The following is a 24,192-nucleotide window of genomic DNA, read 5'->3' on the forward strand; positions in this document are numbered from 1 at the left end:
TATTTATGCTAACGTTTGCTAATGTTTCTGCCATTTCGCCTTCTTCATTAAAACCACGGCTGCTGATATGGTCCGGGAGCATCATAATGGCTTTTGGTTGAAACCAGAGCCATGTATTACGAGAGTTCGGCCAGGTTTTAGAACGGCCACCACGTTAGTAGCCCATTTATTCTAGAAATGTTAGTGATGTAATGTTGGTGTCAACAAATTGCATATATTCTTTCCCTGGATATTTTCATAGGTTTTGAGAAATAAACAGCACAACGCAGAAGCATCAATTATCACCGAGCAAGTGGCGCTCTCGGAACATTCAGACAGAACCCCCATTGGCCTAACTCTCTATATACGATTCTTTATCTATCTTTGCCATTGATCGCTTCGGCAGCACCATTTAGTGTAGTCAATTGAAAGTAGTACATTTATTTTTCTTCTACTTCTATGAGTTTATTGGCAGTTCACAAACAAACTGAAAAGATGCATGGAATGTGTAGTCTGAACAAGCCAAGGTTGGTTAACTACTGCCATCTGCAGTGCTGGAATGTTTGCTCAGGAGTATAATTCATTGTCTGTTCCTTCTGAAGTCTCCCCCAGTTGCCTACCTTAAAATGGGCTTTGAGGAAAGTGAGAACTCTCCCTCTCTGATTGAAACCTCCACAGCCAAACTCTGCATTAAAAGTGAATAATAGTGGTTGAAAAATACAATAAATATAACCTAGAGCTTTACTTGGAAGGTGACTGGGTCGTTGATGCTGGGCAGGCAAAACTGCTTCAGGAAGCGGTCGTCCTGGCTCCAGAAGAGGCGGATGTCAGGGATCCCGTACAGCACCATGGCCAGGCGCTCCAGGCCCAGTCCAAATGCCCAGCCCATCTTGTTACTCACTCCCGCTGGAAAAAGGACACAATAGGAGATTAGAGCAGCTATTCCCAGAACTTTTTGTAGTGGGGGAGGTTTGGTTATTAAACCACTAATTGGCCGACATCGGTTCATTTACTTGAATTCCATTTTTTTTTGGTGAGTCCAATGCACCGTTTCTCTAGAGAGAAATTAAATAATTAATGAGAAAAATCTGAGAAATCAAGTCAAGAACTATGTGGGATGCTGAGCTGAAGGGTAGTTTTCATTAAGCCAATATTCAACCTAGTTCAGCTCAGAAATGTGTTAATTAACCACAATGACTATAATCCATTGTACCATTTTTCCCTAGCTCATAGACAGGAAGAGGCGGGCTCCCGAAGGGCGCAGCGGTCTAAGGCACTGCATCGCAGTGCTAGAGGCGTCACTACAGACCCGGGTACAATCCCAGACTGTCACAACCGGCCATGATCGGGAGTCCCACAGGGAGGCGCACAATTGGCCCAGCGTTGTCCGGGTTAGGGGAGGGTTTGGCCGGAGAGGCTTTACTAGGCTCATCGCGCTCTAGCGACTCCTTGTGGTGGGCCGGGCGCCTGCAGACTGACCTCAGTTGTCAGTTGAATGGTGTTACCTCTGACACATTGGTGCGGCTGGCTTCCGGGTTAAGCGGGCAGTTAAGAAGCAAGAAAGAATGTAAGAGGCGAAGCAAGAGGTTTCACTCTCGACAAAAACTGTAGAAAATAAGCACAATGCGCTTCTATGGACTTATTTTGGACCTAAGCTTGAAGCCTTCCTTTCCGCCTTTGGGCCATTGACTCCCATTGTTATGGCGGAGACATGAGCATCTCGTCATTATATACAGATCTCTTGACAGATACACTTTTACGCCTGTTACGCTAGGTGAGATACACACAGACCATATAGACTGCATGAGAGAGGAATGTACACAACACAATGATGAGAGGGAGAGAGAGAGTTCGTGAAAGTATACCTTTACTACTTTGAACAACTAGTAAAATCATTTTGTCAGACAGCTCTGCAGCATACTTAGAAACGCTAGCTAAGAATGATGACTAAAGACTGTACAGCAACGTTTCCCAAACTTGATCCTTGGGACACCAAGGGGTGCACGTTTTGTTTATTGCCCTAACACTACACAGCTGATTCAAATTATCACAGCTTGAACATGCTGTGTAGTGCTAGGGCAAAAAGCAAAATGTGCACCCCTTGCGGTCCCGAGGACAGAGTTTGGGAAACCCTGCGGTACAGTATGGGGAACACATAATGTTAGATGGCCTGGCTGGTAGACTGATACTGCCTGAGCAGAGATGAGATGATTACTTCAAGGAATTAAAAATAATAAAGTCATCAAATAAAAATGATTTCATAGTCATTTCCTGTTTTCTATTGATGTCTACCAAATGTGGACCTGATAAAATATTCCATTGTCTCTAAATGTTTTGGCAATTGAATGTTTTGGGAATTTCCATTTAAAAGCTCTAAAATCATTGTAACGTAATTATTTCATAATCCATTTCATGTTTAAAAATTATTTGAGAAACCGAACCGACCTCAAATAGCACTAATCGCTCAGCACTCCCTGTGATCCAACAATTATACGACACAGACATAATGAGGCACAAAGTATCAATACCTGAAGTGTTTTGAGCTAATTGTCTAGAGAAAATGAGTTCAACTCCAGCCTACACATTTTTATTGCAGACCAAACTATTCAAGGGCTTAATGAATAGTTGTTGATGAGACCCCAGGACATGACTTGAGAAGCCCCGGAGGAACTGGTCTAGCAACCAGGTGTTTGCAGGTACAATTATGGACAGGAAACTGTATCATCTACTGCATCACCTTAATGGAATGTCAATAAATCAATAACAAGTTGTTTTAATGTCGACTGTTCTCGGACAACCCCGGGATGAAAATGTAATTGAACTGCTTTAAGATGCGTCCTGCATTATTTTTATCAACCCATCCACTGGAGGACAAATATCGTTAGCGTTTTTTTACAACTTTTCTGCTACATATACATACATGTCACATATACATTTGACATACATGGTACTTATATATAAAGCAGTCACATAACAATAACAAACACAAGCTTTTTAATCCCGCCCCTCAGCCAATCTCAGCCCATCCCACCATTCACCATAGACCACCCTCGTTTAGCTTCCATGTGCCATATATTTTTCAAAACGCGCTGTGATGTTTTACATATTTTCCTTTCCTTTTTAAAATCGTATAGTATCCACAGATTGTGAGCTAAAGGTGCAAACCTTTCCTACGAGTATTATTAGATTATTTATTGACTGACTATGGCTTTCCAAGTCACCCAGATGCATCCTGTATTGATGAACTCTCTACAAGGCTAACTGAACATGCTTCCATACTTTTCCGGCTGAGGCTCTGTAAATCTTACAAACCAAACAGACTAAGCCGTTCATGAGGATGGGAAACTACCTTAAACATGGATTAATTAACATCACAGGCCGACTTGAGCAGCGAACCAACTATTTTCCAAAATAATAAAATCAGCAAAGACTAGATAACGTATTGTGTATTTAGTCATCTTATATTGTTCACGATATTTACATGACAGAAACATCCTTCAAAAAAATGGTGCCCTGGGTGAGGATAATCCATTACAGCATTCAGATACGCATAAAAACCTAAAATGTGGTTGCCACACGACCACAGACCCTTCACCTCGATCACGTTCTGTAGAGCTAACATTCTTTCATTCTCAAAACAGAGAATCTGAACTCGTCCAATAGGAATGCTCATATTGTGTCGTCCTTCATCTAAATATCTTGGCAACCAGTTAGGCTAAATGACCGCAATAGGTTTTTTGACCTGCAATCACATTTCCACAATCGTGTCAATGGTAGAGGCCAGCAGCTGTCTTGTGAGTGACAGGGGAAGACTTTAGTTCAGCAGTGAAATCTGTCACAGGACAGGGCAGGATAGGGGGTGTTAACTTTACTCTGGTTGTAATAATTATTTGCTTGGTGACCCTCGTGACCCATAGATAGATGAAGGGAGTGCAAACAGCAAAGCTCTTCGTTTCTACTCCGATCTCGTACTTTTCCCTCGACAGCGGAGGGATTCTGCTTTATATGGTAATGAGCGAGGGGAGCATGGAGGGTCAACGCTGACTGAGAAACACACGACTAAATCGTAACTTCATAAGGAGGAATCAAATCAGCATCTCTCCCTTCCTCCCTCATATACAAAGTGAAGACATTTACATGTAATGAGAATCAGTCATGGTTAAAAAATATATATTTTTTGTCTCTTTGTGACTGATTTCTACCTCAATCTCTTAGCTACTCCCGTTCGCACACAGTACATATGTAGATGTGTATTACTGCAGTGCAATGTACAGGTGTTTAAAAATAATCATTGTGCTCACTGATCCGGGAGTGAGAGGCAGTGACACACAAAAAGATAAGAGGGGCATACAAAAATCCTGACAGCCGCTTGTGTGTGTGGCAGATTTGAGCTGGCAGTCTTTGGCAGGGAGCGCTAACACTGCCACGGTTGCCAAGGATGTCCACAAAAGGATTGCACGATGACATACAGCACTCAGCTGAAATACAGGGGGGGGACAGGGCTGGAGAGGAGCGGGGTGTGTCTTACGAGGCCCAGCCCTCACTCGCCGTACCACACAGTCCTGTGACGCCATCCCCTTTCTCTTAGCCAGTCACAGCGGGTGAGAGGGGTTGTGTTTGTGGTGACGAGAGTGTGGTGTCTGACAGTATATCCACCTTGTGGTGACATCAGTAGCTGCTGTGGCATCACCGCCTCCTCTCCTTTCATCCATTCATTTCTCCATCCTTTAAAAAATTATTCAACTGAAACGTGTCTTCCGCATTTAACCCAACCCCTCTGAATCAGGAGTGTAGCTGTCAGATGTAAAAAAAACAAGCATGTTCAGGAGGCACCTGTGGCAGTTATGGCATGACCATCCTCAACTCTACCCATAGGACAGTAGGAGATATGGGAAGTGTGTATGTGGGTCTAGCAGTCAATTTTCACACACACACACACACACACACACACACACTTCCCCCCAACGGAGTGTGTTGCTCCTTGTTTTCTATTCCTCTGGAGAGAAGCAGCACCATCTTTCCTACCATGGATCCATATGTGCATGGCAGCAGAAATGTCAGTTATGGATTCATGCCCCATGTTTCGCCATGTGACATTTTACCTGCAGATTTCAAGGGAGAAGTCGGATTGGGTGACCTAATTGCACTCTTCTAAATTCTGCCCAATAGTGGTAATTACATTTTTCATAATCTCGACTCATTAATGGCTCACTGCTGGCTTGGAAAACAGCTAATTTACTACAAATGACCATACAAAGTATTAAACACAATACAGCATGATCAAGAAAGACATACTGGGCCTCCTGAGTGGCGCAGTGGTCTAAGGCACTGCATCACAGTGCTAGCTGTGCCACTAGAGATCCTGGTTCGAGTCCAGGCTCTGTCGCAGCCGGCCGGGAGACACATGGGGAGCCGCACGTTCGAACCTTTGCAAATACGGTGGTGTAACTCCTATTTATTACTATCCACCCAAATTACAAATGTCCATATTTTTTTCCCATACTTTGTAACTTTATGGACAGACTGCAATCCACCTTTCGGTAGGTTAAAATAGCCACTGTCACTAGCCGCTAACTTCAGCATTTTACGAACCAAATTGTTAATTTAGGTGAACTATCCCTTTATACACTCAGTGAAATTAGCATGTCGGGTTATTAATTAAGCCATTACGTCTCAATTAGCTTAACATGGCTGATCAGGGATGACTGTTGGGTCCCCCAGGCTGCAGCTGCCAGGGGATGCAGGGCCCATGCTCTCACAGTGACATGTTCATTAACACTCCCTCACTACTTCATATCAGGAAGCCAATTCACAAACAGATTCGTATGGAGCAACAACAAAAATTCCTATATGAACATAACACAGTTAACTCAGTCTGTTTGTCTGGTCTGTTTGACATGTCATTATTTTGTCATCTTTGTATATTTGAGGTTGTAGTGTGCGTTTACTCAGGATATTGATCCAGTATGTGGATTCTGGATAGTGCAGACAAAAATATTTTTGTCAGGTTCCCTTACTTGCACGCAGAAGTGAAAAGGGTGATATCGCTCTACTGCAGTATTTTCTATCAGCACACTGTTTACAACCGGGAAACTAGGCAAGCCCGGCTCATTATTCAACACAAAGCTACAGTTAATGAGGTGCGAGGAAAAAGAGGCAGTCGCTGAACACACCGAGAACAGAAATATTGATGAGTGTTAAACTCCCATTCCGTTGTGGTGCTGTGAGAGGTAGCCACGCCATATCCACACGCTCACCTTACAAAGGTCCAATGCAGCCGATTTGATCTCAATATCAAATCAATTCTGGGTAACAATTAAGTACCGTACTGTGATTGTTTAAACAAAAATAGGTGGTTCTTAGCAAAGAGCAATTTCTATGCAAGAATTTTGCTAGGACTGTTTGGGAGTAGGGAGGGGTAAAACTAGCTGTTTTTTTGGAACTCTTTCATATTGGTCTATAAACGAATTAACTCGCACAACAGGCTGAAATGTCAGCCGGTCTTTTCAAACGTCTCTCACACTAAAAAGGGCATTATCCTAATTTTCACCATTTCACAGTATTATTCCAACCACACCGCCTGCCCTCCAGGACATCTACAGCACCTGGTGTCACAAGAAGGCCAAGAAAATCATCAAGGAACTCAGCCACCCGAGCCACTGCCTGTTCACCCTGATACCATCTAGAAGGCGGAGACAGTACTGGTGCATCAAAACTGGGACCGAGAGATAGAAGCTGTTTTTCCATCTCCAGGCCAGAAGACTGTTAAATAGTCACCACTAGCCAGCTATCACCTGGTACTCTACCCTGCACCTTAGAGACATCTGCCCTATGTACATCGTCATTGAACACTGATCACTTTAATAATGTTTACAGTTGGTTTTACCCACTTCATAGGTATATACTGTATTTTACACAAGGCTCATCCTATATAACTACTGCTGTACACACCTTTTCTATTCACACTTATTTATTTTGGGGTATGTGTGTATTGTTAGGTATTACTGCAAAAATGTGTAAGTGTCCAATAACTTTTGATTTGATTTCATTCCTAGTGTGGGCATATATATAAAACACATACAATCACATGTTTGACTGCACCGGGTCTTTAAGTCATGTAGTCAGCCTGGAATGCAACCGTTGGCTTGTAAAAGCAAACAGCTGACCCTCATGAACTCATTAAGGGTGTGGCTAGCAGCTCAATCAGCCACCATTCCATTATCAGCTGCTATTTCCCTCACTCAGAGGAGAGGACTGGAGGCAGTGAGCAGGTAGCTGACTCAAAAGGCTCTGCACTAGAAACCTAGCCTAGCTTGGTCTGTGGCAGCACACCTCCTTGTATTCGCTTTGGTGTAAAAAAAAAAAGAAAGCTGTTTCCTCTGCAATCAGTATGTATGCTGATACCTACTTGAACTGAACCCCCCCCCTAGATTTGGCATAATATCTAGCACTAGCTTAAGAGTATCCATATATCACTTTGGTGGAGATGAAGAATCTTAGGATGCAACTTGCCAAACATTGTGAATTAATATACAATTTAAATTCAGAAAGTCTAATACGAGAATGGAAAATTACTTCAATGGGTCTTTAAAATGGGACACAATGCTGATATTAACTGTTTATTTAGGCATTCAATAACATTTCCTTTTGGAGTTTATCCCCAGTGGAACAATTGAATAACCCCTTAACCGAACCCTCTCTCTAGCTAGAAGAACACTTGCGATAGTCGTCCTGTAAAGTTGTTGCTGTGAGATTATCTTGCCCCGTCCAATCGTCTCCTCCGTGTCACAATATCGATCCCCTTTATCTTTTTTCACGGAACCCTCACAAACGAATCACCCTACATGTTTATGTCTACCTTCTCGGTCTCCCAGAGAGAGAGAGAGAGAGAGATAGGGTAATTAACAGATTGAATTAGCAATTAGGGTATTTCATTCAACATCTTGGTTTTGTTGAATTAGAAATCTGAAGCCCCGGGTCAACTTGTTTCTGCACATTTGCATGTGACTTAAATTAATATCAACCATAAACAAGTCTTGATTATTTGATCATAACAAACACTGCTCCTCTCTTTCATATTATGACCAAAAAATATAATTGTTTTGATTGATGTTGAGATGTCTTAATAAAGAGCTGCCCAACCCTGTTCCTGGAGAGTTACCCTCCTGAAGGTTTTTGCTCCAACCCCAGTAGTAACTAACCTGACTTAGTTTATCAACCAGCTAATTTTTAGAATCAGGTGCACTAGATTAGGGTTGGAGAGAAAACCTTCAGGATGGTATCACTCCAGGAACAGGGTTGGCCAGGCCTGTCATAATACCTTGAGATTGCAGTTGAAATAATTTTAGAATAAAGCTGAAACTTCAAGAATAAAGTAACTCACAACAGGCTTGCAAGAGCTATTTTCTCTCCCACCATGGCAAATGATATGAACAAGCAAACAATAGGGAAAATGTAGAGCTTAAAATGGCTTTGCCAAGGTAGACAGAGGTGCCTCTACCTTCCAGTCGCCCTATGTTCCTCAACAGTATGCCAACTGGCTGGTCAAAAGCAGCTATTATTAGTACAAAGAAAACACCTACAAGGAGTATCCTAAACATTCACATTTTGCAAGCATTAGCCAACATAGAATCAGTGTTGTCACTTACTGGAGTACCTGTCTAAACTACCGGTCAAACGTTTTAGAGCACCTACTCATTCAAGGGTTTTTCTTTATTTTTACTATTTTCTACATTGTAGAATAATAGTGAAGACGCCAAAACTATGAAATAACACATATGGAATCATGTAGTAACCAAAAACAAGTGTTTTTATAAATCAAAATCTATTTTAGAATCTTCAAATAGCCACCCTTTGCCTTTGCATACTCTTGGCATTCTCTCAACCAGCTTCACTTGGAATGTTTTTCCAACAGTCCTGAAGGAGTTCCCACATATGCTAAGCACTTGTTGGCAGCTTTTCCTTCACTCTGTGGCCCGACTCATCCCTAACCATCTCAATTGGGTTGAGGTCGGGGGATTGTGGAGGCCAGGTCATCTGATGCAGCACTCCATCACTCTCCTTCTTGGTAAAATAGCCCTTACACAGCCTGGTGTGTTGGGTCATTGTCCTGTTGAAAAACAAATGATAGTCCCACTAAGTGCAAACCAGTTGGGATGGCATATCGCTGCAGAATGCTGTGGTAGCCATGCTGGTTAAGTGTGCATTGAATTCTAATTTTACATTTTTATTTTATTTATTTCACCTTTATTTAACCAGGTAGGCAAGTTGAGAACAAGTTCTCAGTTACAATTGCGACCTGGCCAAGATAAAGCAAAGCAGTTTGACACATACAACAACACAGAGTTACACATGGAATAAAACAAACATACAGTCAATAATACAGTAGAAAAATAAGTCTATAAACAATGTGAGCAAATGAGGTGAGATAAGGGAGGTAAAGGCAAAAAAAAAGAAGGAAAAAAAAGGCCATGGTGGCGAAGTAAATACAATATAGCAAGTAAAACACTGGAATGGTAGATTTGCAGTGGAAGATTGTGCAAAGTAGAGATATAAATAATGGGGTGAAAAGGAGCTAAATAAATAAATACAGTAGGGGGCACCAGCAAAGCACCCCACACATGCAGAGATCATCCGTTCACCCACACTGCATCTCACAAAGACACGGCGGGTTGGAACCAAAAATCTCCAATTTGGACTCCACACCAAAGGACACATTTCCACCGGTCTAATGTCCATTGCTTGTGTTTCTTGGCCCAAGCAAGTCTCTTATTATTATTTTTGTCCTTTAGTAGTGTTTTTTTTGCAGCAATTCGACCATGAAGGCCTGATTCAGAGGCTCCTCTGAACAGTTGATGTTGAGATGTGTCTGTTACTTGAACTCTGTGAAGCATTTATTTGGGCTGCAATTTCTGAGGCTGGTATCTCTAATGAACTTATCCTCTGCAGCAGAGGTAACTCTGGGTCTTCCATTCCCGTGGCGGTCCTCATGAGAGCCAGTTTCATCATAGCGCTTGATGGTTTTTGCGACTGCAGTTGAAGAAACGTTCAAAGTTCTTGAAATGTTCCATATTGACTGACCTTCATGTCTTAAAGTAATGATGGACTGTCATTCCTCTTTGCTTATTTGAGCTGTTCTTGCCATAATATGGACAGGGTCTTTTACCAAATAGGGCTATCTTCTGTATAGCCCCTACCTTGTGACAACTGATTGGCTCAAACACATTAAGGAAAGAAATACCACAAATTTACTTTTAAGAAGGCACACCTGTTAATTGAAATCAATTCCAGGTGACAACCTCATGAAGCTGGTTGAGAGAATGCCAAGAGTGTGCAAAGCTGTCATCAAGGCAAAGGGTGGCTATTTGAAGAATCTCAAATACAAAATATATGTTGATATGTTTAACACTTTTTTGGTTACTACATGATCCCATATGTGTTATTTCATAGTTTTGATGTCTTCACTATTATTCTACAATGTAGAAAATAGTAAAAATAAAGAAAAACCCTTGAATGAGTAGGTGTTCTAAAACCTTTGACCAGTAGTGTATAGAATTAGTGTAGTGTGTAGAATTTTGATCTAACGTATCTCCTAAATGAGAAAGAAACGGGTTAGCACTGAAATATAACTGGATGAAGATGGGAGAGATTGACTGTACAATACATCATTATAATGTATGTGGAACAACAACTACACGGGACACAGTGATTGACTTTCACTTTGATTGCAATCCTGATTGATTTCCATTCGGGCTGCAGGGGTGGTGCATGGAGCGGTGGGTTGTAAACCACCAACATTACTGCACCAAGTAAATGTTGAAGGGACATTACAACCACTGCTACATAGACAAATAATGAATGGTAGCAATGACCAATAGTACTGATCTGAATACTCCCTGCCCCATTCTGATCACCACAACACCAACACATTTAAAAAGTCGTTTAACAAGGTTGAGGGATATATATTTCCGGAATAGTCTGAGATGAGCCAGTGGAAAAGGGGGAAAAACTAGTGTGTATATAAACAATCTAAAGTTCCTTACTCTCCTTGACATTATACTGTCATCTGTGCTGCTGCTGATGTGAAAGAACTGGAAAAGGTATAAAATACAGTCAGTCTCTGCATCAATTGTGTTTGAGCTTTTGGTGGGACAGGATTGGAGGGCAAGAGGGGACTTGTTATTAGGGCTCCGATGTGAATAACTCTACATATATGAGATTTTTACTCCACAAATGCCCTTTCGAAGCTCCCTTAGGGCCACATTTTCCTCTGGGCGCGAAGCAACACATGGCTTGGTGGATATTTTTTTTTAGCTTGATGGGATTTGATAACCAGCTCAGCCTCAATATATTTAGCACGATTCAAATACTACCCAGCTGGCCCAATTTGGCACATGAAGTCTTGATTACGTAATTTCCTGGTTGTGTACGGGGTTTTTTGGTTGAGAAGACATCATACATTTTTTTGACAACAGGGAAATAAGTCATTTTGGAAGTTTTTCTGGTTGCTAAAAAGATTAAAACATATCCAGCCCATATACAACGTGACCATGATGTCATAATGACGGCATTGTAATCAGTTTTGCCCGCTGGGCAAATCACTGTATCATTGAATTCTCACTCTATATCATCTCTCTCTCTTTGCCCTCACCTGGGCTTCCGATAAAATGTCTAAGGCCATGTCAAGGCCATGTCCCTTCCAGTTGCTGCTGGAGACTTGGTGGAACAGCACATTTCCCTGCAGAAAAGGCTTTTTACAAATCCCCTAAAATGGATTAACACAGTGACAGCTCTTGTCCCATATCCCCCTCTCATTAACGAAAGCCTGGACAAAGGAACAAGCTGCGACGGGCACGTAGCCGAAGTGAGTAAGGGAAAAGTGTAGTTGCTGTGGTGTCGCCGCTCCTCCATTCCGTCTCCTTCTTCTTCTCCTTGTATATGTTCGCCACCCGTGTTATAATTTGCATAAGCCTTAAGCCATTTTGCCACAACTTCGGAAGTATGCTTGGGGTCATTGTCCATTTGGAAGACCCATTTGCGTCCAAGCTTCCTGACTGATGTCTTGAGATGTTGCTTCAATATATCCACATAATTTTCCGTCCTCATGATGCCATCTATTTTGTGAAGTGCACCAGTCCCTCCTGCAGCAAAGCACCCCCACAACATGATGCTGCCACCCCCGTGCTTCACGGTTGGGATGGTGTTCTTCGGCTTGCAAGCCTCCCCCTTTTTCCTCCAAACATAACGATGGTCATTATGGCCAAACAGTTCTATTTGTGTTTCATCAGACCAGAGTACCATCTTTGTCCCCATGTGCAGCTGCAAACCGTAGCCTGGCTTTTTTATGGCGGTTTTGGAGCAGTGGCTTCTTGTTGAGCGGCCTTTCAGGTTATGTCGATATAGGACTCGTTTTACTGTGGATATAGATACTTTTGTACCCGTTTCCTCCAGCATCGTCACAAGGTCCTTTGCTGTCGTTCTGGGATTGATTTGCACTTTTTGCACCAAAGTACGGTCATCTCTAGGAGACGGAATGCGTCTCCTTCCTGAGCGGTATGACAGCTGTGTGGTCCCATGGTGTTTATACTAGCGAACTGTTGTTTGTACAGATGAACATGGTACCTTCAGGCGTTTGGAAATTGCTCCAAAAGGATGAACCAGACTTGTGGAGGTCTACAATTTTTTTTCTGAGATCTTGGCTGATTTCAATTCATTTTCACATGATGTCAAGCAGAGGCACTGCGTTTTAAGGTAAGCCTTGAAATACATCCACAGGTACATCTCCAATTGACTCAAATTATGTCAATTAGCCTATCAGAACCTTCTAAAGCCATGACATCATTTTCTGGAATTTCCCAAGCTGTTTAAAGGCACAGTCAACTTAGTGTATGTAAACTTCTGACCCCCTGGAATTGTGATACTGTGAATTATAAGTGAAATAATCTGTCTGTAAACAATTGTTGGAAAAATAATTTGTGTCATGCACAAAGTAGATGTCCTAACCGACTTGCCAAAACTATAGTTTGTTAAAAAAAACAAACTGTGGAGTGGTTGAAAAACGACTTTTAATGACTCCAACCTAAGTGTATGCAAACTTCCGACTTCAACTGTATATCCCAAAAAATGATGCCAGTTGAATCATGATTTCGACTGGCTGAGAAACGCTGCCTGCCCGTCTGTCTCGTCCCGACACGTTCATTACATTCCTATGGGAACAGCAGGAGATCAAATTTGAATATTGAAACAATGTTGCAAATGTCGGAGAGACAGACAGCAAGGTTTAAACACATCTCCGCTGTTGAAAACTAAATGTTAGTCTAAAAGAAATGAGATAATGTCTTAAAGTGGAGATCAAGTTCATAACTTGCTTGGCTGGGCTGATGAGGCAATGGATTGCACAGTCAGATGGAACTGAGTAAATAGCCATTTTAATGTCATAGATTTAGCCGGCGGCAACTTGTGGAATAAACACTGGCAGGAATGCGGTTTTAACCAATCAGCATTCAGGGTTAGACCCACCCATTGTATAATACTCAATAGAAGTCTGTGGCAGAACGGCGCTGACTTCAAATGTCAACTGACAAGCTAACTAGTGGCTGCAGGTTCATGAGTGAAAACATGGGCTATTTCTAAATTAAATCCGCTGAATACAAACCTAAATAGGGACTAAATATATATTTATTTACAAATCTAACAGACTGAATTTCAATATCCACCCTCCGAAGACAATCTGTTCCCGTTTCCATTTTGTATTTCTGAGTCTTTCCCTTTAAAACGCCATAGAAACAGACCCTCTCAACGTAGATTGATTGTGGTTATAGGCAATGAAAGCCAATGATCTGGAGGTGAAAATTACGAAGGTATCAAGTTGATTTTGATTGGTCCAACCAGCGGAAATGCCTCCAAAATGGTCCAACCTCACAACCCCAAATATGGAAGAGATACAACCAAGAGCAGTGCAGTCTAAACTAGCAACAGTCACAGCAAATTAACGCTCTTATGTCATCAACACAGTCAAGTACAAGTATAATTAAGGTTATAATAGAGAACAGTGTGATGATTCAGTCTGTCATTTATAATGACATAGGGCAAAGAAAACTACGTTTTGACATCATTTCGGAGCTCTTTCTTGAATTGCCCCGTTTCTCCTCTACATTGTACAGCATTGAGTGAACGCCTTACAATATGCTTATGGCTGGTTTGAATTATTCACCACAAAAGTCCTGTACATTTCGTTGTGTTAGGCGTTGAACAACATCCACGATGATCACGTTTCCCACTCGGTTTCAATCTGTTGTTGAACTTCTTTCCTCAAATTGATCAATCACAGTGAGGTGAGTTTAAAAAGAACAATGTTTTAACGACAAGTGTTTGATGTGATTTTCGATTGCATTGATGTCAGACTTAGAGGGACAATAGAGCCCTGAGTACCAGGCCAGTAGCGACCTGATGGTCTTTAGCGAGTTGGGTACTACCAATGCATGTCCAGAGTGCATAAGAGGACATTACCGTGGCGGTAATACGGTCACCGCAACAGCCCTACGCCTGGCAACAACTACCATACCCCGTTCAAAGGCTCTTAAATCTTTTGTCTTGCCCATTCACCCTCTGAATGACACACACAATCCATGTCGCAATTGTCTCAAGGCTTAAAAATCCTTCTTTAACAAGTGACATCAATAAGGGATCATAGCTTTCACCTGGATAGTCTAAGTCATTGAAAGAGCAGGTGTGCATAATGTTTTGTACACTCAGTGTATGACGTATTCGCAAAGGTGACCTAAGGCACTGCATCAATCCAGTGTGTTCATTAGGCCACACTGACTCTCCACTTTGCCCTATCAATGACATCCTCTCGTCCTCTCTCAATCCCTCTTCCTCTCTGTTTGTCTGGGTCTTTTTGGCCCATGCGAAGGCAAGCTGGCTCAAATGGAACGCTGCACAAACTATTGTTTTTTGCAGGCCCTGCAGACTCAGGGGACAGGGAGTGGTAGTTGGCGTGTGTGTGTGCGTGGACCAGCTGTCTCCACCCTCTGTCCCACTAGTGATTGCCTGCAGTGGGACCACTGGGACTAGAGGAGGGGAAGGTGAGGGGAGGGGGGAGGGCCACCTGCCAATTGCTTTGGGGTGAGGGGCCAGAGAGTGGGAGGAGTTGCCACCTTAACAAAACATGAGGGATCACAGCGTTAACTGGTTCTCTCTCTCCCTCCTCCTCCCCCCCATACGCCCTCTCTTTATCTTTATCGCTCTCCCTTAGTCTATAGCTATTCTGGTTTGTATACTGCAGTCTCTCTCTTGGTCTCTCGGTAGAGATACTGATCCCTGCTTTTACCAAGATATGAATTGTTTTGATCAACCCTTCCTTCCTTTTCTCAATCTCCATCTTTCCCTAATCACTCATCAGCAGCATTTTCTTTCCCTATCCATGTTTTCCCTGTGTCCTTTTCCTACGAGGGGGAACTGGCATTAATAATCAAAGAAAAGAAAGGCGTCAGTCAGGCCAGGGGGGCGTGGGGTTTAGGGACTGATTAAAATCGCCGACTCATAAAATGAATAGAAAAAAAGCCCAGATCTGACAGAAGGTGGTGTAATGAGAATGTAGACATCGAGAGGGGACGGGTCAGAATTGGCACATGATTTATTCAGTATAAAGGAGAAGGGAGGTGGATTAAGACGAAGGTGCCACCTGAACCAATGCCCCTCCCCCCACCCTCACTCACACCAGCCTATCCACACGCCCCACGCCTCTCTGCTGTCCCTTGGGAGCTTGTGGCCCTCTGGCACAGGGACTTGAATGGGCGCTAATTGTCAGCCGAACACAATTTTAAATCACATTGGTGGGGTCTACTGTGCCCTCCGGGGCGTGACTAAACTGAGGAGGGGGGGGTAGGGGGGGGGGGTGACACGTGCCGTCATTAACACCGGGTCCCATATGCGGTGGTCAGGTTCTGGGGAGGCCCCTCAGTAGCGCCCCCTCTCCATCACACACACACACCCTTGCCCACCCTTCAGTTCCCTGTGGAATCAATGCGTGCAAAGGGATTACACACCGGCGCTCTAATGAATATCTAAGTGGGACCGCCAGCACTAATGGAGGCTGGAAACCTCCTCTCCCCCGCATCACTTCCTTCACCCTTTGATCTGTCCCTAAACCCCAAGCCTGTGGCACGCCTCGTCCATGCTCAGAATATGGCTGGTCATACTTAAAAAAAACTCACCCCCCCACCCCCCTACTGGCAGGCCGGCTGCTGGTCCCGTCTGGAGAGAGAACCCCACACATTTAATACTCTCTCTCTGTATCTTTCCCTCACCCTCTCTGCCATCTTTTTCTTATTGTCTCACTGTTCCTAAGGGAAAGGGTGCATGTATGAGTTTGTATGAGTTAGTGAGGGTGGGTGGGTGGGTGTGTGTGTGTGTGTGGGGGGAATGAATGAAGAGTTGCCTTGGTAACGGGAGGCACACTGATCTGCCGCAGTGAAGAAATGGGGGGAGAGGGAGAGAGACGGAGTTGAGAGAGTAAGAACAAGCATGAGCGAGGAGCTAGTCCGTGAGAGTGTGGGTGTGTGTATCTGTGTGTGTTAGAGTGGGAGGGAGAGAGAGTGGCAGGGTGTGGTTAACAAAGTCCCTGCAGTGAAGAGTGAGAGAGGGAAAATGGGAAAGAAAATACAAGTGTGGGTCTGTGTGTGCATATGTGGGCACATGTGGTTTTGTGTGTAGTTTGACAAAGTCATTGAAGAACAACCCTCTCCCGCAGATTAATGTCAAGAGCATTGCAGCAGAGCAATGTTCTTGACAGGGCAGCGGGACACTTCCATTGATATGCAATCAACCTCCACTCCAGTGTGGACTGGTCCCATTAAAGTGACACACACACACACACACACACACACACACACACACACACACACACACACACACACACACACACACACACACACACACACACACACACACACACACACACACACACACACAGGTGTGTAGCGTAGCAACATCATACGTCACCCCAGTTTTGCATGCCTATTTATTTTCCCAGTGTTAGTGCTGCAGGTACGAAGAACAAGGGTTACAGAGCCATAAAACAATCCCAATTATAGTCCTTGCAACAGATCATAGTCTCCGCTGGCAACAGCCACATGAACGGTGTTGACAGTAACACCATCAATGGTCAACGCACAAAGGGTCTCAAGGTACAGTATCAACTGGTCAGCCAACTGGGTCGTGTTCCGAAGTCACTAAATGGAAGAAAACGTTCCAGAACAGAGAGAAATGAGGACGTACTTGGCTTGGGCGGGACACCGTATACCGTCAACTCCGTTGAACCGGTTTCTTTGACCTTTTTCTTATATATTTTTATACTTGTCGATACTTAAGTAAATATTTGCAGTCAACTTGTGCAATACGTCAGGAGATGAAGCAGATCGCATTCTTCATTTCACCTGTCACATTATGTAGCTCACCATAGTTCCCCAGAACAGTTGAGCCAGTCACGTGTTTGTTTGTAAAAAACACAACGGGAGAAAGCGGGAGCAGGTGAGTCGAGCTGTGTATTGACAGGGGTCACGTTTCATATTGAAAGTCAAATTATTATTATTTTTCTTCAATAGAGTGATCAGGGACGTCCAACTATAGTTTTGCTTTATGCTTCACATAAAATACTGTACGTTAGTGCAATATTCGGCTGAAAATAGCTTCATTGTCATCAGATGACAACAGAAGTGCAATGTTATTTGGCTGGCAGCCACACAAGTAAATGAGCATACAATGAAAAAGCAAGGTATTTCTTGCAAAAACTATGCATGGCCATCATATTGCGAATGTGTATCATAGAAAGACTGTAGCCAGCTACATTTCCTAATGTTTTGCTTAAAGTTAATCTTGCATTTTAGGGTTGTAATAGCTTTCTGCCGTGTTTGAGAAGTGAAAGACCTTTGGATGAGTTGTGTGGCTGGGGATAGCTGGGCTAGGGGACACTGGGGGTAGTTGGGCTGGGGTTAGGAGAGACTGGGGGTAGCTGGGCTGGTGCTAGGAGAGACTGGGTCTAGGAGAGACCTTTCCTACCTATATACTGTACGTATAACTTTATGGGCTGGATTGCCTATCTTTGCAATTCGTTTATTTTTGTTTCAGCTCGTTAGCATATTTAGCTAGCAGCCTCCATGGAAATTCGCTATTACACGGGCAATTGTTTTTAGCATTCTGGTAATAGACACCCAATGGGCTTTTAGTTTTTTGGGGGGCCGTAATACCGTAAATCCCGGGAGAAAAATAAGGATGATGACATGGAAATCTGGATACCGCCCAACCCTAGGACGTACTATCTGACCTCCTCCTGCTGGTTTTCATTTTATGTTGCAATGCTCTTTAAATTTTTTTGCTATGGTGTACCCTGATGAACAACGCTATTAGGTTTCAAATAATAGAAATATAATGCCTTGTGTTACACTTAATGAATTAAAGAAAAAAAGGTTCATAGCGTGAGAAGAAATCATAACTATATTTTACATAATAAAATACAAAAATTGCTGGATAAAAGAGCGTTGAAACACTGATTATGAGCCGGTAGTACCTTTTTAACCAGATGTAAACAAGCAGTGAAGCTCTTGCGTAATCTTGGAGCAATGCATTTTTCAGTGGACACAAGAAGAGGAAACACACAAAGGGAGCGAGATATTAGGTGTTCGCCTATCTGTCAGAGTACCTCAAGACAAGGAATACTAAACATTACAGAATATAGAATAAATAACACTAAGGCCAACCTTAGCTGTATGGATTGGCCAACACAGGCCAACCCATACAGCTTGGCCCAATAATGTGAATCAGGCACTTGTGGGACATTGTCACAGGCAGGTAGAGCCTGAGCCCATTGGACATGGCTGTGTAATCAATATGTCTGGAGGTGATGGGCTAGGAGCTGAGAGGGTTTTTCCACTGTCGTGCATAGCCGGAACCAGGAGATCTCCCAACATTCCCAGGAACAGATATATCTTCCAAATCTTTTCCCAAATCTGAGTTTTGATTTCTAATGGGCAGTATTCAGCCCCACTCCTTATCTGATAACAATGCACTTTTGCCGTCAACAAGGCCTTGTTTGCGTGTGCACTACATTAGGGTGGCTTTCACACTATCGTGCCAACCCGAACAGTCTTTTGATGCCTTCTGTATATTTCACTGAAGCAAAACCGTAAGACTACTGATTCAGTGATTCCGTACTATTCCCTCTCCTCTAATGGCTTCAGTAACAGTCTAGGGGTGGATGGCTGGCTGGCTTGCTGGCTGGGAGCTATTGCTGCAGCGTGAGGGGGTCGTTCCAGGTCCTCTCCCCTGGAACGAGCCTTTGTTTGGGCCGCTGAACCAGCTCCCCTCTCCTGGGGCCCAACAGAGTGTCTTCCTGCCTCACACTCCCCAAATGGAACACTCCCACCACTCCCAAGCTCACCTCTGGCTCTGCCCCCTGCTGCACAACACTGCCATCTGCTGGTGGAGGCAGGAAGTGTGACTGCACTGCAGAAATGGCAAAGGACGGAGGAGAAAGATTTGACCCCAACGACCTTAGCCACAACAGCAAAGGGCCCTCGGTGGGGGGAGAGAGCAAACACTAGAGCTAAACTGGAGCCATGTTGTTTTGGCGTCCATTTAATGTATTATTGATTTCTAGATAAGTGGGATATTTATTGAGGCGCATCAGCACACAGATTTGTTCAAGGGCAAAACAGCAACAGCTATCGCTTAAGTATACAATTCTGTAAAGAGTACAGTCTGTTTGTTTGTGTGTCCCCTCCGTATATATTTAGACAGTGAAGCTAAAATGTTACATTTGGCTCTATACTCCAGTATTTTGAATATGAGATCAAATGTTCAATATGAGGCGAAAGTACAGAATGTATTACCTTATTTTGTTTTACTGTTTAGAAATAGATCTAGTCCCCTCATTTGAAGATGTCATAAGTATATGGACACATTTCACTAATAGGGTTTTAAAGTAGTCAAAAGTTTAGTATTTGGTCCCATATTCCTAGCACACAATACCTACATGAAGCTTGTGACTACAAACTTGTTGGATGCATTTGCAATTTGTTTTGGTTGTGTTTTGTGTTGTTCTTTTGCCCAATAGGAACTGAATGGTGAATGATGACTGGAGTACTTTTCTTTCAAAGTGTGTAGATAAGACGTTTGTGAACACTTCTAAATTCATCCTGATAATTTTGTACTATTTTCTACATTGTAAAATAATAGTGAAGACATCAAAACTATGAAATAACACATATGGAATCATGTAGTACCCCCTAAAAAAGTGTTAAATCAAAATATATTTTGTATTTGAGATTCTTCTTTAGCCACCCTATGCCTTGATGACAGCTTTGCACACTCGTGGCATTCTCTCAACCAGCTTCAAATGGAATGCTTTCCCAACAGTCTTGAAGGAGTTCCCACATATGGTGAGCCCTTGTTGGCTGCTTTTCCTTCACTCTGCGGTGCAACTCATCCCAAACCATCTCAATTGGGTTGAGGTCGGGTGGCTGTGGAGGCCAGGTCATCTGATGCAGCACTCCATCACTCTCTTTCTTGGTGAAATAGCCCTTACACAGCCTGGGAGGTGTGTTTGGGGTCATTGTCCAGTTTAAAAACTAATGACAGTCCTACTAAGCGCAAACCAGATGGGATGGCGTATCGCATCAACAACATCATCAACAACATCCTCCCGGATACCCTAGACCCACTCCAATTCGCATACCGCTCCAACAGATCCACAGATGACGCAATCTCAATCACACTACACACTGCCCTTTCCCACCTGGACAAAAGGAACACCTATGTGAGAATGCTGTTCATTGACTTCAGCTCAGCGTTCAACACCATAGTGCCCACAAAGCTCATCACTAAGCTAAGGACCCTGGGACTAAACACCTCCCTCTGCAACTGGATCCTGGACTTACTGACGGGCCGCCCCCAAGTGGTAACACATCTGCCACGTTGATCCTCAACACTGGGGCCTCTCAGGGGTGTGTACTTAGTCCCTCCTGTACTCTGTTCACCCACAACTGCGTGGCCAAACATGACTCCAACACTATCATTAAGTTTGCTGACGACACAACAGTGGTAGGCCAGATCACCGACAACGATGAGACAGCCTGTAGGGAGGAGGTCAGAGAACTGGCAGTGTGGTGCCAGGACAACAACCTCTCCCTAAATGTGAACAAGACAAAGAAGATGATCGTGGACTACAGGAAAAGGCGGACCGAACAGGCCCCCATTAACATCAACGGGGGTGTAGTAGAGCGGGTCGAGAGATTCAAGTTCCTTGGTGTCCACATCACCAACGATCTATTATGGTCCAAACACACCAACACAGTCGTGAAGAGGGCATGACAAAACGTTTACCCCCTCAGGAGATTGAAAAGATAAGGCATGGGTCCCCAGATCTTCAAAAGGTTCTACAGCTGCACCATCGAGAGCATCCTGACCGGTTGCATCACAGCCTGGTATGGCAACTGCTCGGCATCTGACCATAAGGTGCTACAGAGGGTAGTGTGTACGGCCTAGTACATCACTGGGGCCAAGCTTCCTGCAATCCAGGACAAATATATAATTGGTGGTGTCAGAGGAAAGCCCATACAATTGTCAGAGACTCCAGTCACCCAAGTCATAGACTGTTTTCTCTGCTACCGCACGGCAAGCGGTACCGGAGCGCCAAGTCTAGGACCAAAAGGCTCCTTAACAGCTTCTACCCCCAAGCCACTGCCGAACAATTAATCAAAATGGCCACCGGACTATTACATTATTACATTGATCCCCCATTTGTTTTGTACACTGCTGCCACTCGCTGTTTATTATCTATGCTTAAATCACTTCACCCCTATCTACATGTACAAGTTACCTCGAACCTGTACCCCCGCAAATTGACTCGGTACCTCCTGTATATAGCTTTGTTATTGTTATGTAATTGTGTTACTTTTAATTTGTTTTACTTTAGTTTATTTGGTAAATATTTTCTTAACACTTCTTGAACTGCACTGTTGGTTAAGGGCTTGCAAGTAAGCGTTTCACGGTAAGGTCTACACTTGTTGTATTCGGCGCATGTGACAAATAAAGTTTGATTTGATTTGAATTCTAAATAAATCACAGACAGTGTCACCAGCAAAGCACCCCCACATCATCACAACTTCTCCTTCATGCTTCACGCCGGGAACTACACATGCAGAGATCATCCGTTCACCTACTCTGCGTCACACAAAGTTGGAACCAAAAAACTCAAATTTGGACTCATCAGACCAAAGGACAGATTTCCACCCGTCTAATGTCCTTTGCTCATGTTTCTTGGCCCAAGCAAGTCTCTTCTTCTTATTGGTGTTCTTTAGTATTGGTTTCTTGGCAGAAATTCGACCATGAAGGCCTGATTCACGCAGTCTCCTCTGAACAGTTGATGTGTCTGTTACTTGGACTCAGTGAGGCATTTATTTGGGCTGCAATTTCTGAGGCTGTAACTCTAATGACCTTATCCTTTGCAGCAGATGTAACTCTGGGTCTTCCTTTCCTGTGGAGTTCATCATGAGAGCCAGTTTCATCATAGCGCTTGATGGTTTTTGCGACTGCACTTGAAGAAACCTTCAAAGTTCTTGAAATGTTTCGGATTGACTGACCTTCATGTCTTGAAGTAATGATGGACTGTCGTTTCTCTTTGCTTATTTGAGCTGTTCTTGCCATAATGTAGACTTGGTCTTTTACCAAATATGGATATCTTCTGTATACCAACCCTACCTTATCACCACTGATTGGCTCAAACGCATTAAGGACAGAAATTCCACAAATGAACTTTTGACAAGGCACACCTGTTCAGACCTGTTAATTGAAATGCATTCCAGGTGACTACCTCATCAAGCTGGTTGAGATAACGTCATCAGGGCTACTATGAAGAATCTACAATATATTTTGATTTGTTTAACACTTTTTGGGGGGTTACTACATGGTTCCATATGTGTTATTTCATAGTTTTGATGTCTTCACTATTATTCTACAATGTAGAAAATAGTAAAAAATAAAGAAAATGAGCAGGTGTCCAAACTTTTGACTGGTACTGTATGTAAATAAGGTATTTCTGTTTTTTATTTTCAATACATTTGCAAAAATGTCTAAAAACGTGTCTTGGCTTTGTCATTATGGTGTATTGGTATAGATTGAGGAGGGAAAAATAACAATTTAATCCATTTTAGAATAAGGCTGTAACGTAACAAAATGTGGAAAAAGGGAAGGGGTCTGAATACTTTCCGAATGCACTGTATTTGTATGTGTGAGACAGAGTAAGTGTATGCAAGCATAAGTTTGTATTTGCCCAAGTGTGTATGCCTATGAAAGTGCATTTTCTTGTGAAAGCATGTTTGTGTTCATGTATATAGTAAGTGCATGTGTGTTTGGAAGAGTGAATGAGGGTGTGTCTGTGTTCATGCGTTCGTGTGTGAGTGTTTACGTGTGTGTGTGTGTGTGTGTCTCTCAACAGAAGTGCTTACCAGAGTGCACCAGCTCCTGCTCCATTACTCCACAGCCCAACACCTCCAGCCAGTCCTCCTGGAAACGCACCTCCATCTCGAAGGAGGGATGGGTAAAGGGGAAGTAACACTCTACCCAGCGGATCTCCAGCTCTGGCACAGAGAAGAGAGGAGAATATGAAGGTAGGTGGAGGAGAAGAAAGGACAGGTTGAGACAAAAGGCGAGGGAATGATCCCAAAAGTATCAAAAAACGTCCTTTCTTTCTAGAGACCACTGGCCTTAAAGGACTATTGGAGAATATTAATTGCATTTCTTCTCTCTTTCTCAAGACCCATCGGAAGGTAAGATGTCCCTATCAACAAACTTGAACTTGGAATGTTGTTTACCTTCTCCAAACAGGTGTCTGACCATACGGTCGAGGGTCTGTTTCAGATCAAACTCCACAAGCTTAACCGCCTCCAGAGTGTGTGTCTCCTGCTTCTGAGGGGTCCGGTGCCCCCCGCTCTCAAAGAGAGACAGGTCCTCTCCACTCGACACCTTGGCAAACAACTTGGGGGTAAAAAAGGTGAGTTACTGTATGTGAATCTAAGATGACTTATCAATGTCTTTACAGCACTCAACACAGCATATTTAAATCGATAAAACAGTAGATCTTGCCGCTGTGTAACAAGGGCCCAGTGTATTCATCCTACTTTGTGAGTCCTACTCTTTGACCTTGTTGTGACACTA

At 43.3% G+C, this 24,192-nt stretch overlaps 1 protein-coding gene across 1 annotated transcript in view; it reads right to left on the reverse strand.

Moving 5' to 3' along the window:
* The window catches only part of LOC120028061 (phenylalanine--tRNA ligase, mitochondrial-like), a 134,240-nt gene that overhangs the window by 69,065 nt on the left and 40,983 nt on the right, over positions 1-24,192 (reverse strand). The window contains exons 4-6 of the mRNA XM_038973210.1: positions 23,850-24,012; positions 23,484-23,615; positions 725-885 (exon numbers count right to left, since the gene is read on the reverse strand). Of these exons, the coding sequence (XP_038829138.1) occupies positions 725-885; positions 23,484-23,615; positions 23,850-24,012 (456 nt within the window). The remainder of the gene's footprint in view (positions 1-724; positions 886-23,483; positions 23,616-23,849; positions 24,013-24,192) is intronic.

This window comes from Salvelinus namaycush, chromosome 33 (assembly GCF_016432855.1).
Source record: "Salvelinus namaycush isolate Seneca chromosome 33, SaNama_1.0, whole genome shotgun sequence".
Classification (NCBI taxonomy): Eukaryota; Metazoa; Chordata; class Actinopteri; order Salmoniformes; family Salmonidae; genus Salvelinus; species Salvelinus namaycush.